A 14,441-nucleotide genomic window follows, 5' to 3' on the forward strand; every position below is an offset into this window, starting at 1 on the left:
CACACATGTAAGCATAATAAGTACATTTCATTAATACATACAATAACATATTTCACACGCGAAGTTGTAGAATGATAGAGTGTGAGAGCAAGAATGAAAAAAGCATATACATTATGTTTACATATATATATTGTAAATAAAATTGAATTCTTTTAAATTTATTTTTTAACTTTGGTTTTATTCATATATGTGGGCAGAAAAGAAATTTGACATCTTTCTTAAATTTTCCTTTTTGTTTTCTATAATAAATGCATAAAACTTACGAGCCATGAATTATGAATAATAGTAAGCTGTACATAATAATAAATTTTAATAAAATTTTTGGTTTTTCGTCTTTTTTGCTTTTTCGTATTGTTCTTGCACTTCAATCAGAAAATATCGGAAATCAGTTATTAACGGCAAAAAGGAGCAGGAATATAAGCTTGCGATCAAGTGATCGTTTATCGAAGTCATTGAAATCTCAATTGAATAATACGAAAAATAGTTACCCGCATTACTCGAATTACAAGGGAAGCAATGGCATTTTAAGAAGAGTTTTCCAAAAAATCCACAAAACTAGTATTTTTCATGGAAACACTGATATAAAATTATTTGAAAACTTCTCTCATTCCAAATTTCGGACGATAGTAAGATGGTTTAATTTCAGTTTGTTTCAAAACCATTGACGCGAAAACTAGTGCTTCTCTTTCAAATTCAAGGCAAGTGGGGAGCTAATCTACCGTTAAGCAGCGAAAAGCAAAGAATGGTACATGACTGCGGACTCAAACTATTTATGCAGGAATTGCAACAAAAAAATATTTTTCATCTAGATTTTCGCCCAGGCGTCGAAAAGCGTCATGATAATGGCTTTCCAATTGTTTTTACCGCTAGTTGACTTAATAAATTCCCGATAATCTTACATCAGAGTGTAAATATTAGTATATATTTTATTAGAAATATATAAAACCAACATTTTCCATTTCCATCAAAACTCAATTCCAAAAATGATTGAAAAAATGTTCATTTGCTTGACGACCTGCCTTTTTCTGAATGTTTGATATGTTATTCCAATATTATTCATTTCACTACGGAAATGAAAATTTTTGTTAAAACCAGCCATCAATTGCTGCGATGATGTGAAATATTTGATGAAAAAACGTTAAAAGCGATAGATCGATCCGATTCACATTTATTACACAAATACACGCAATACCATTTTGATCAAAAATAAGGGGAAGTATGGTCTTGAAAATTTGCACCTTTCGAAAGTCAATAGAATCTTTTCGATTAGTTTAATGCCAGTGTTATTAACATGTGGAGGCAGTTTTATATCATTCGCTTTGTTAGCTTATAAATTGGAGCGTCACCTGGTAATAGTCACCTGAAGCCATATCACACGAATACATTGCTTTTGGAATGACGCCAGTTTGTTTTTTTGTTGAAAACTTGACGAACGATTATGTCAGTATGCCAGAAATTGTTGTCCCATCAATCTGAACAATAAGGGTGGTACAGAACGTCAAGGCGATTTTTCTTTTCAATTGTCTGACCCTTCGGAAAGAACACATTTTCAAAAATGCCATCGTAATCAAATAAATTGGTTTCGGTTTGTCTCTACCAAGATAGCCCTATCATTCCGGAGCGATTTCTGAGTCGCAAGCATAAATAAACGTCATATCACGTCCAATAAGTCTGCACTTCAAATCTCATCGTAGCTCCTAGAAAGAATCTCTTCTCACTGAACTGGTTAATTCGTGCTCTCAACAAGACGATAACTTATTCTAGCTTGTAACGATAATTAGCTTTTAAAGCAACCGCAGGGTCAAGGAGGTATGAAAGGCGACTAACAGGTCGTCATACCTGCATTCGATTCTCAATACATTACACCATACTTTATTTGCAATTTGCCTGTGACCCTAACTATAGAGGAGTGCGAGCATACACCTCCGAGTCAACGGCCACTCTCTACCTCTCTCTCCTAACTTTGTGATCACCATCACCATGTTGCACGTCTGGGAGTCATCCCCTGAATGATTAACCGTAGAATCAGGAAAAGGTCATCAGATAATCTAGAAAACAAGCTTCATGGCATCGTGCAGGAAACATTGCACCAACTATTTCCGATTCTATAAATCGAACACTCGTTGAAACATGAAAATGCAAATGCAAAAAAACATAACAAAGCTTAAATTTGAGATTCCAACTGGCATTGGCATATTGATGATCGCGGAACTTTAAACAGTTGTAAAATATTAACATTAAACTGTTTACTTTTATATTCTAAACCGAAGTAAACAACAGTGATACGTTATCACCACCGCTCACTTTCCATTCAACTAACATGATAAATGTGCAAATGTTCTCTTTACGATAAATAAAGCTTTCGTGCTTGTTGCAAACTTGCTTGTCAACACATGTTGGAAAGAGCTTAACACTGAAGTTTCATATCAACAGAAGCTTTTCAAAAAGCTTACCACATGTACAGATAGGAAAAAAAAACATTCTAAGAAGCCTGTCACAGAAAAAGCAAGAAAAAAAAAAAAATCATTTCTTTAATTATTGAATTTTTTTTAATTATTTCATTAAAGAAAAACAGAATTTTTTTAATCCTTTTTGGAATCGAGCAGTAAAAGTACAATTTTAGTTAAGAATTTTTTATGTTTTCGTTTTTTGTTTCTCTTACATATGCATGTATGTATATATAATGTTCATAACTTCTTTTATAATTGACAACAAAATCAACATTAATTGCATTTAATTTGTTTTTAATAATTGTTTTTCATTGTTAATTGAAATGTTTTATTAATTGACTACGAATTACTACTACAGACATGTAAAAACGTAATAATTATTCTCTTCTCTTTTTTTTTTTTTTGTAAATCTTTTGAAGAAGTTTCATTTTTTCTGTTGCTCTCTTTACTTATGTTTATTTACTTATGAGTTCTATTGGTTGATTTATAAATTATTATGATTATGTGAAATTTTATTAAATATAACTTAAAGGTCCTGCCTGTTTTACATGTTTTTTTTTTTCTGAATTTGAAAAGTCGTTGAATTCTTGAAAATACTTTAAAAAATCTTAAAAAAAAAAAAAAAATTCTGGACCAGCCAAAATCCCCTAATAAATTGCCTCCTAAGCCATTATAACAATTTCTCTTTTATTTCATTTTCTTTCTTTGAAAAATTTTAAATAAATTTTCATTTTGCTTAATTAAGTTAATTGGGATATGACTTTAATAGAATACTTTCTTAACTTACTTTTCTTCGGCGGGTTTGGTTTTCGTATGTCGTTTCATGGTTTCAGGTAAAAATAGTACCACAAATCCGCCAAATAAACACCAAGCGGTCAGTAAAGACATTAACAAGTGGTCTTCAATTTTATTCTGAAATTAAATTTGTTGTTACGATCAATTCATATACAAATTTGAAAAAGTTCTTATGAAATTAATTTTAAAAATATATTACATTGCAAAAATCGTCTTTTAATAATAGTGTCCAAAAAATTAGCTAAAGTTGTTTTTCACTCCACAAATCTTTATTTGTAGAATTTTTCAAATCAATTTTTTTTTCACCCCGTGTGATAGACATCTATGCCAAATTTCGCATCGTTACCGTTATAAGTATTTCAGCTGCGCTCGGTTTGGCATGATGCGCAAAGTATTTTTTCTAATCGGTCAGAAACGTATTACTGCGGCAGATGAGGTTCCGATCTACGCATAAGATCCGCACAAAACCGCTCGATTGGACAAGTATCGTGCAAAATCCTGTGCATATCGAGCTAAGACTGCAAAATAAGCAAGTGGCAAAGTCGTTCAAAAATCAAGACGATGTTAACAGTACTCTTCAATTAACGTGGTATCGTCCAATATGAATTCCTAACACAAGATTAAACTGTTAAAAAGGAACATCCTTATGTAGGTGATGAAATTGATTTGAAAGAATATATAACGATTTTCGTGACTATAAACAAATTCAATTTATTTTCCGTGCACAGTAGTACTTTGTTGTCACGCCATAGTACATTGAATACTATCGCAAGATAATATGTTGTCTAGCGTGTAATAGGCATAATAATATGTAATGAACTGATTGAAAAGTATGCCTCAGCGGTTTCTATCAAACATATTTGGTTACATTTCCTTTCATGTCTAATCCTACGGTGTCCGATAGTGAAAGGCAATCAGGCGTGCCCAATAGGGTATGTACGTGTGCGGTGATGCTCCCCCTTCTGGAGAAGGCAAAGTCTATTTAATAATATTTTATTTTTACTTTTTCTAAGATTTTGTGTAACTAAAGTCTCCACGAAAACCCCCCATGGGCCTTTCTTAGCTTTCGGTCGTGATATCCGTGATAGCGGGTGTCCAAACTTGAGAGGCTAGTATCTATACCATCAATATAACCTCCTGAAATTCATCTCCTCATGAGATGTTGCCGCGTCTGCAATATACATAAAGCTTACCAATAAAGATAGATACGGTGTTAGAATTAACGCCAAGCCAGCGGCTACGTTACACGCACCCACACCGACATTACGTATAGCAGTGGGATACAATTCGGCGGTATAAACAGGCATAATGGTATTGCCAGCGCTTATGGTAAATTTTCCTAAAAAAAAAAAAAAACAATTTTTGAATACTGAGCAAAGTTTAACGTTTAGTTAAGGGTCGTTATATACCCCTTTCTCTTTCTCTCTCTGACTCTCTCTCTCTCGCTTTTTATCCAAATTTTCTTTGCTTACCAATCATGATAAAAGTGATTTTCAACCATAAAATATCTTCTTGACCTTCTGTAATTGCAGCGCAACAACAAGCAATACCGGCGCATACTAAAGTGGCGCTAAATAACCATTTTTTGCCAACTTTCGATATAATGTACATGGCTATGGCTATGGCAGGTATTTCGACTAGACCAGCTAAAGCCTATAAAAAAAAAAAAAAGAAAAAAAGAAAAAGAGAAATGGAAATAAAAATGAGAAGGAAAAAAGAAATCGAAAAAACATACGTCGTCATCACTTGCAATAATTAAAAAATAAAGAAATAAATAAATACAATAAAAATTGTAGAATAAATCGCAGACGTATAACGCATGTGATACATGTCAGACATTATGTCCGTCACTTATTAAAACATTAGGTTTCAGAGCAATGCCGTTTTTTTCTGTTTTGGCAAACTTTCAACAACTATGTAAACATGCTATCTACATATATATATATATATATACGGCAGATGGTGGCTTTGCCACGCAAACGAACCAAATAGACACATGTTGCTGGCACTTATAATATTTGTTGTTGTTATTGCCGTAATTTGGCAAAAGCAAACAAGGGTCTCGGCCCCGAAACGTTTAAAGTGTAATGACTTTAAAAACATAAAAAGAAAAAAATATGAAAAAATTAGCCACCAATGTATAAAATTTTATTGCAAAAGTAGTGGGAATGTATTGACTAAATCTCATCGAAATCTTAACTTTTAAAATAAGGAATACGGAGGCATTTATTTTCATTCCAATAAGTTGAAAATTTAATTATGAATTTCATTCGAAAATACTTACTATGGTTTTATGGAGGCTTATTTAATCAAGAGGAACGCGGAACTGAACTCACTTTGACTTTCGAGGGTGAAATTCTACTCAAAGCGAAAGGGAACTTGCTTTAATTTTCAATAATCAAAAGCTACTTAAAGTCACTATATGGATGATTTAATGACGATGTCGCAGTAAATTAAGCGAAGACATTATGAGTGCGAACACATAGGCGCGAACAATTTACCTGGATATGGATTATCGCCTATTCAGTCCCTTATAAAAGTCATTTACTATTCCATGTGATTGCTGCGATAAATGGGCATATAACCTCCTAGCCTATTATACACATGCCCGAATTATTTTCTGAATCCATTTAAGGCTGTCTGTCCATCTGTCGGTGTTTGTGTTTATAATTTTTGAGATATTCAGCCCCGGAATGGACGCTATTGAAAATGAATAGCGTTGGCCAACTTTGAGTACCGCTTTCCATACGAAGTCTTAGATCATTGATAAATACAAAAATCGTTCCTACGTTCCTATCAAAAGTAAGTTTTTGTATGACAAAAAGTTGGCGGCGAAAAAAAAGATGTAAAAGAAATTTAGATAAAGTGGGCTCGTACTTAAATTATATGCTCCCCAAGTAAGGAAAATTTCAAAAGCAATAAATAACTCAAAAATCCTTAAACGTAAGCTACGTTCTATGATTTATATTCTGGTACTTGTTATGCGGAAATAACGCAACTGGAGGGTCTATTGATGTTGGTAAATAATAACAGAACGACTGAAAATAATTAAGAAATATCAACGCTAACTTACATAAGATTGGGTAAGTGAGAAAGTGAGGAACAGAAATATTTGGCGGCAATCAAAAAATAATTGAAGCAACGTTCTTCGTCTATTATAATTTCGAAGAAAAGACTACAGATTTGTTGAAATTTGTAAATTATTTTATGAAAATATTCCCAGTACTTTTTCATCACTGTGTAATGTGGAATAACACATATTTCATTCAACGTTAATTAGTATAAGAAAATGGAACGGAAGGATTTTAATTTAAATTAAAAATAATATTAGATAAATCTAATTACACTGAAGTGAGAATGATTTAAACAATATTTGCATTTAAGCGTAATATATATATATGCAATTATGAAAGCACTTACCGAATTCAAATAGACATTTCCGCCAAATGTGCTCATATTCAGTATGAATCCGTAATAAGCCAGATTCATAGTGAACCATATGCAGAGAAAGCAAATGGTTATGCGACGCAAATACGATGAACGAAAGAGACACATAAAGTCCTGGGAAGAGACTTCCTGCGTAGGTGGCTGCAGCATCGTTTCATAATTGGTTGGCAAATCACGTTTATTAAAAGCAGCAGCCGCCTCCACGATACGTTTCACTTCATCTATACGACCCTTCACTAAAAGCCAACGAGGCGACTCTGGCACGACAAACCTATGCAAATTTTTGGATTAACGAAAGAAGAAGACAAAGCATGAAAATAATATTTATAATAGCGTTGAAATACTTTCACGTAAAGCAAAAGTCGTTTACATTATAACTTGGTGAAGATGGAAAGCACATATCATCATTATATTTTGTTCTTTTTTTTTTTTTAAATTGAAATATTTGTTTACAATGGAATGAATACCTCCTACCTAAGCAATGAAAACATTAATTTTGTATACATAAGACTATTAGGTAAACAATTTATCGCTTTACGAAAAAGATTACATGCCCCAGAGAGATTAGTACGCATGTTTACGTATATTAAATTCTTCCATACTTTTCATAATTGAAACATGCTAAAATGATCTAATGGGCCAGAAGGCATCATCAGAGACTCTTCAACACTTCAGCTATTGCTAATCAGAATTAAAGATTTAATGAAATTTACTATATTTGATTATGCGGATATATGTAACATTCAGAAGGATTTAGAATAGACTCATTTTTTATTATGCTCTTGGAATTGATAAATTTTATGAAGAAACTTAATCCATAACATTACGCATGTGAACAAGCGTTTGTCGATATTTTAGTGAAACTATATTGCCAGCAGTTACTTGCATTATCTAATAACACCCATTAATTCTCTCATCCCATGAACAAAATACGGATTAGGTGCGCGTGGTCTTTCGAGACTATTCATAAAAGACTCCCTATTCAGGAATCGTCACTAAAATGAAAACACTATTAAAACAAACAAAAAGTCATCTGTTGAAACTTTGTTCCAATTCTACTTCAGCACACCGACGAGATAATCACTTTTCGTATATTGCTTTCCCTTTTCTTCCCAATTGTATCAATGTTTATTGATAGCTTTCCCAAACCCATCACACTACCCCATCCAGTTGACTTTCCTGAATGTTGCTGCTATGGTAACTCAACTTTGACAGCAGTTGTGGCACAGGGTTTATTATCTTAACGCGGTCCTATGTAAAATGCAGAAGAGCTTAAAGTGGACCCACCTTTTCTCATACCAATCGATTCACAATCATAACCTAAGTCGATCAGACAGGTTTAGTCTGCCCGTTTCATGTCTGTCCATGTAAATTTATGTTAAAGCCACAGGTCGCCATTTTTGAGATATTACAATGAAATTTCCAACAATCCAGTCTTTCGACCACTCCCCACATAACACCCTATTCTGAAAAGTCATGATATGGAAAGAAATTATAACTTTCAAATTTTTTTAACAAAAGTGACTAAATAGTAGTATTTTGGCATTCTAAATTAAGATAGAAACTTTTGATCAGCTGGGGAAATTTTTGAACTCTCGTAGAACGAAAACTGAAGGTCAGACGGCGAAAAGGTATAATTTTCAATGCGTCATGAAGAAAATTATATCGTAATGGTAATTTAACATAGATAAATTAAATGCACCAAAATTGCACCTTTTCCCCCTTTTTTTCGGATTCTACCCTAATAGGGGTCTTCACGAAAATTGACCTTTTGTAATGCATAAAATTCGAAGTTTTAATATATGGTGATGAAAATTGACTCTTGATATTATAGTAATTTCGTACAAAAATGAATTCTACAAAAGTTGGACTATCTGCACCTATTTTTGGGTTCTGCCTTACGTAAGGATTGAACTTGTACTACATTAGGTTGCGTTTTGGGTCCGCTTCACTATAAATAGGCAGTTGAAAAATTTACATAGAAACATAGAATCTAAATAAAAATTGTGTTCTAGAATCAAAATAAAAATTGTGTTATACAATGTGCTGTAGGGTGCTTTAGTGGTCGGTCATGGCCAACTATAATGTTCTTACTTGTTAGGTCTACTTTTTGAAGTAGAGAAACTTACCATAAAAAGCATAAAAAGATTCCCGGTATACCAATGCATAACTGGAGACGTTGATAATCTTGTGTTAAATAAGCTATACCGGATATCAGCATGTACGATATTGGCAGTGGAAATAAATTGTACATGCCGGCTATGGTACGCCATTTTCCGTCCACATATTCAATGGCTAGTATTAGGCCTGAATATGTGACCGATACTGAGACTAGGCCCAACAAAGCCCTTAGAGTTATATACATTTCAAACGAATAGGCAAAGTAAAGGGCTAAACCTGAAATATAATAAAATAAAATAAAAATAATGATAAAAAATGAAATAAGTCATTTTGCTTTAAAAAGCAAAGGCATCATTTACAATATTAATATTTAAATGAAATTGTTATTCATTTTAAACATATATTTTTTAATCATTGACTGGAAGGTTGAAAGCTTTTAATTCCTAGATAACATGTTTTAATATCCTTTAAATTCTAGAGTGTTACGATTAAAAATAAAAAAAAAATCCTCTTAATAAACATTGTTACCTTAATTAAGATCAATACACAATCGTACAAAATGGATACATTGTGATATTGATAGATGAAAGTAGAAGGTAAACGGATACATTTCTACAAGCTACACAACAATGATAATACAATTAAAGTCACTTAAATGGATGTCCTTTTGTGACAGCTATCCGAAGAAGAAGAGAGGAGAAAGTGAGAACGGCAATGCTGCTATGCAATCCTACAAAACGTAGAATACATTGTCAAGTTCAATGCCATACAGAGACAGAAAGATGGCAAACACTAGATACTCGTATGCATTTGCATATATACACATAGTTGTGTTCATTTATATGCTTCTCTAGGCTCTTAACAAAATGTCAAAGCCATTGTCATTTTCTTTTTTTTCTTCATTTATTTTTCCTTTTTATAATTTTCCATTCATGTATACTAGAGGAGGAAATTGTGTCAAATAGTATAAAAGAGGAGGTATAGTAAAGCAATCCGCAAACCTATACATAAGCTACATATATGTGCATACATACCAAATATTGTCTGCAAAACGGCTGATATAAAAAGCATAGTTTTACGACCAAATTTGTCGGATAGATAACCGGATATAATGCCACCTGTTGCAACACCCAAAAGAAAGAACATTTCAGCAACGTTTTTCAAATATTCCTTATCGCACACCAAATCCCACTGTGAAGTCCAACTGTTCCCCACATTATCATTGCTTTCATATTCCCAGGCAGTGCACGCAATACGTGTATTGTTCAGCTGCCACAATACCTTAAGCGCAGGCGGTGGCTGTAAAGCAGATAACAAATGTTTAGTAACTTTAAACAAAAGTATTCCAAATTCATAAATAATTTAAAATGATTTTGAACACATGGATGCCTTGCAGGTTATTTCATCCACCACCGAGAGGCATACCGTAGTAACACTTAAATTCGTGTTTGTGTGACGCCCATGCTTCATATAGAAACAACAATACCATCAGTGAGAAAACTGCATCAATGGCATAAGAAAGAAATCTAATACGTGACTAGGTAAGTAATCGGTAATGAAATATTTTCTATATAACAAGTTTGGCGTGGCGTGAGCGAGTAGGAGATAAGGAGAAGAAAATCACATTTATATAGAAGGTGTCCGCGACACCAACAACCTTCTTATTATTTCTTTTAAGATACTTTACTTTATTGTTATGGCCCTGGGAATACCATTTCCGAAATTAACCCGTTTCACCTCAACGTCAACGTACTTGCAATTAGTTTGAGAATTTGCTTTAAGACAGCCAAGTTATTTCGTTCGCGGTTCGGGGTACCAACTTCCCTATTGTTTATATGCATAGTGGGCAACTATTAATTGGTTCTTCATCTAAATGGTTCATGTGTGTGGTAGCAGGTTCCCACCCAAACCGTGCACACGCTTTCGTCTGCTCTAGGGCTTTTAGTTATCGTTTCCTCTAACGGGTCACTTTATCACAATTGTCCTGTCTGGTCTCATTCTACCCGTCTCGTTCTGTCCGTTAATTGATGAACGGAATCAAAATTTTCCTATTGTAAGATTTATGACAAGCCAATATTCTAACAAAATGCTTCCCTTGGCAAGTCCTGAAAACTTCGTATTTAAGGAGATGTGATGGTTCCCAATGTTATTGAACAGCAAAACCTTGCTCGCCAAACTTAAAAGTGTTAGTATCGTAAATAGTTTGCCGGTAATGAAATCGTTCGTAACCCCTAAATTCCAACTGAAATACCACTAACAAAGTAAGGAATACCATTGATACGAATCATATTGGTTTGCAGCGAGCAGACCTAGCAGACAAATTCGCAGGTTCGGCACGATTAATTACAGGAGAAGGTTGACCTTCAAAAATATAACGAAAGAAAAATTAAAGAGAAAATTGGCGAAAAAATTGACAGTACTGCCTTACCTAATCTACATCCAATCATCGTCGACAAACTGAAGATCAAAACGTTTGGAAAAATCCTTGATCGTAATAACGTAACACGCCAGATCTTTAAGAAATGTACTCCAATTTTAGGCAAAATCTCACGATTAGCATATGCTTTGTCAATGCCAAAATATTTCTAATACTCTCTTCCAATATTTATATGTGCAACGTATTATTTTGAGTATTAGCTCACAGAAAAAATTTGTTTTTTTCGTGCAAAGATTAAAGCGAACATTAATTTCTTTTGTTATCATACCTAATTAATATGGTATTGCGTTACCCTTAAGAATAAGGACACACATTAGTCTGCGCAGCATTTAACCAGCCAAATTTGCAAGAGTAGGTTTTTTAAGTGCGCAACACTGCTTGGATTTTTAGAATATCTTGGTGAAAAATATTAAACAGAGGTCCTTAATCGGGTTCAGGTCGGAACTGCAGTGATTGAAAAAAATCTTTCGTAGACTGTGCGATATGGATTTGACGTTGTCTTATTGGAACTTTCAATTTTCACCATAGAACTCTTCAGCAAAGTCTATTAAATTGTTCTCTAAAAGGTCGTCATATGCCTTCGCGGTCATTTTGTTAAGTACAAAGCATATTTTTAACTCTCCTCGCACTCCAAATGCAGCCTATACCATAAGAGATCCACCGCTATAGTTACGCTTGTCGAGGATATATCCCCCGATATTTATGGTGACCATCAGATTCGTCCATATTAAGCTTTTCCTCAACATTAATTATAATATTTCCAAACACTTTTTCCCCCGAAATTTGTACCTGGCGGCAAATGCAATAGGGGCATTTTTATGGCACTGTGTAAAGCGGGGTTTGGCAATTTTGTGTTCATATCTAAGACCTACATCATCTTTAAGAAGTTGTTGCATACACTGTGTTGTTACATTTAGGCTTAATTCTACATTTATTTCCCGGAAATTGAGGGTTTCATTAGTTGCTAATTGTCGAAAATGTCGCTTGGTCCCCAGATCTATGGTTGGGATGTGACCATTGCGCTTAATCCTACCACAGTTATCAGGCGCGCAACGAAGATAAACGCAGCGCATATATAGATAAAAATAAATTGTAAATACAAACATTATTTACCGCTAGTTTTTGGATGGAATAAATGAAACTATAATTATTTATCGAACCGTATTTTACAGACTCGTTTTCAGAGCGCCAAACTCTAAGGACAACTTTAAAGTAACTGAAGAATCTAATATCTATACAATATAGGACTTAATTGTGATGACTAGACTAATCATTTACTCCACCCTTTGCTTCGGTAATTATTCTTATAGGAATAATAACAATATTTTTTTGAATTGCCAAGATTTTCCTTAAATGCAATCGACTTTCCTCGATTCAGAACCGCATCTGCCACCGCTGTCTTACCTTAACGAATCTGACGCTGTTGCCAGCATATTTCGAGACTTGGCCATTGGTTAATCGACGCCCTTATCTTAAAGCCATTCGTACATCGACTTGCAAATATTGAAAGTATTGTGGTTACAGCCTCTTCTTCTAAATGATTATCTTGTTCTCTTGCTTCTTACATGACGCGCAGAGGCTGGCTTTAGATGATTTTCGCTAAAATCAAATTGAGTTGATTAGACCAACGTTGTGCATTAGTTCAATGGAGGACTGGATACTCAAAAATGAATGTAAATTAATTTAAATAAATTCTATCTCTTTTTGAGACAAAGTGTTCAATGAAAGTGAAACGTGCAGAGTGCATGTGTCGAAACATTTGGAGACTCTTCCCTTGACGAAGGAAATGTCCTTCTATCACCTATCAACGACTAAGAAGGTGCGTCTTCTCGACTATAAGGTAGAGTTAAGAATCGGCTTATGCAGATTCACTTTTTGTTTGCTTCTTATTCTCGCGATTGGGAGAGCTGAAGGGAAGTAATAAATTTTCAATCGACTTAGCTACTTAGCACTGACTTCTCAATAAATTAGACTGTTGTCGGGATATGTAAAGTAAGTAATAAAAATGAAACTCGATGCAAACAATCTTCGTTGAATTCTTAGCGAGTACTCAGTCTTAAAAGAAATTCCTTTTAGGGTGAGACAGTAAATCTGTCTTATCCGCTTTGCAATCCTTTCTCTCAGGTAAAACTCACTCTTACATATTAGAAATCAGATCTTTACTTTATAGCCTCAAATCTGATACGTCTTGTTTTCACTTTCTCTGGGTGTCCAGTCACAAGGGCATTCTTGGCAACAACACTGCAGATGAATTTGCAATCATATTATGAACTTACTCTCTTTTACACTTTTTTGCTCTCACACTCATTAATTTCTTCATCTGAGACTTTATGCTCATGTACTGCATTACTTCTTACACAACGCAATTTACTCCTCGCTATACTGTTCTATCCTGTGTGGTGGAAGAGGAATATGCATATTTTAATAAAAATTAAAAAAAAAAAAATTGTGTGCCGGACGTATAGTACGCAAAGTTGAAACGACTTTAATCAAATAAAAACTAAAATGAATAAATAATATTATTATATATCAAATCTAAACCCAACTTTACTAAGACTCAAACAAAGAACTCTGTATTCACATTGGGAAATTTTTAAACATCTCTGCGAAATTTCAGCTGTTAGTTTGCTGAATAACAAGAAAAGAAGAGAGGGAATTTAATAGAAAAATTTGAGATCGCCTATGAATAATAGTCAAGTACTGAAATTAGAATTAAACTATTCAATGTCACGACATGGATACGGTCTATGTCAATTCTCCATTTCATATGAAAATAAATCGAAACCTTGGCATCGCGATGAATTATTAAGGTGTTTTGAAATACTTACTTACTCACTTTCTTCAAAGCATTCACGCTTATGCGTTGAAAGACAGAAAGTTGTGCATGCATACGCGGACGTATAAATGCATTGTATGGCGCTTTCAAGAAAGCTTACCTGTTGTGGATGCTGTTGTAGCTGTTCTATTGTGTCATTGGTAATGCCGTTCCAATCGAGTTGATTTTGAAAGCAGTTGTCGTGTGAATTGCTTAGATTACGCCAAACATCAACTAGCAAATGTTGTAGATGCAAGGGTCGCCTACACCAGAACTCTTTATTAGCCGCCTAATGTAGATAATTACAACAAATGTGCACACATAGGCAAATTCATATGATCAATGTAAGGAAACCCTTTGTACATCGTATAACCAA

At 34.0% G+C, this 14,441-nt stretch overlaps 1 protein-coding gene across 5 annotated transcripts in view; it reads right to left on the minus strand.

The window, feature by feature from the left end:
• Positions 1 to 3,015: 3,015 nt before the first annotated feature.
• Positions 3,016 to 14,441, minus strand: part of LOC119641430 (organic cation transporter protein) — a 70,768-nt gene continuing 59,342 nt past the window's right edge. For all 5 annotated transcript variants that reach the window (XM_038040117.1, XM_038040115.1, XM_038040114.1 and 2 more), the window contains 7 exons: positions 14,187 to 14,354; positions 9,848 to 10,112; positions 8,822 to 9,089; positions 6,666 to 6,963; positions 4,718 to 4,898; positions 4,439 to 4,584; positions 3,016 to 3,362 (listed from right to left, as the gene is read on the minus strand). In XM_038040117.1, the coding sequence (XP_037896045.1) occupies positions 3,234 to 3,362; positions 4,439 to 4,584; positions 4,718 to 4,898; positions 6,666 to 6,963; positions 8,822 to 9,089; positions 9,848 to 10,112; positions 14,187 to 14,354 (1,455 nt within the window). In that variant the 3' untranslated portion in view covers positions 3,016 to 3,233. The remainder of the gene's footprint in view (positions 3,363 to 4,438; positions 4,585 to 4,717; positions 4,899 to 6,665; positions 6,964 to 8,821; positions 9,090 to 9,847; positions 10,113 to 14,186; positions 14,355 to 14,441) is intronic.

The sequence above is a fragment of the Glossina fuscipes genome, unplaced genomic scaffold, assembly GCF_014805625.2.
Source record: "Glossina fuscipes isolate IAEA_lab_2018 unplaced genomic scaffold, Yale_Gfus_2 150, whole genome shotgun sequence".
Taxonomy (NCBI): domain Eukaryota; kingdom Metazoa; phylum Arthropoda; class Insecta; order Diptera; family Glossinidae; genus Glossina; species Glossina fuscipes.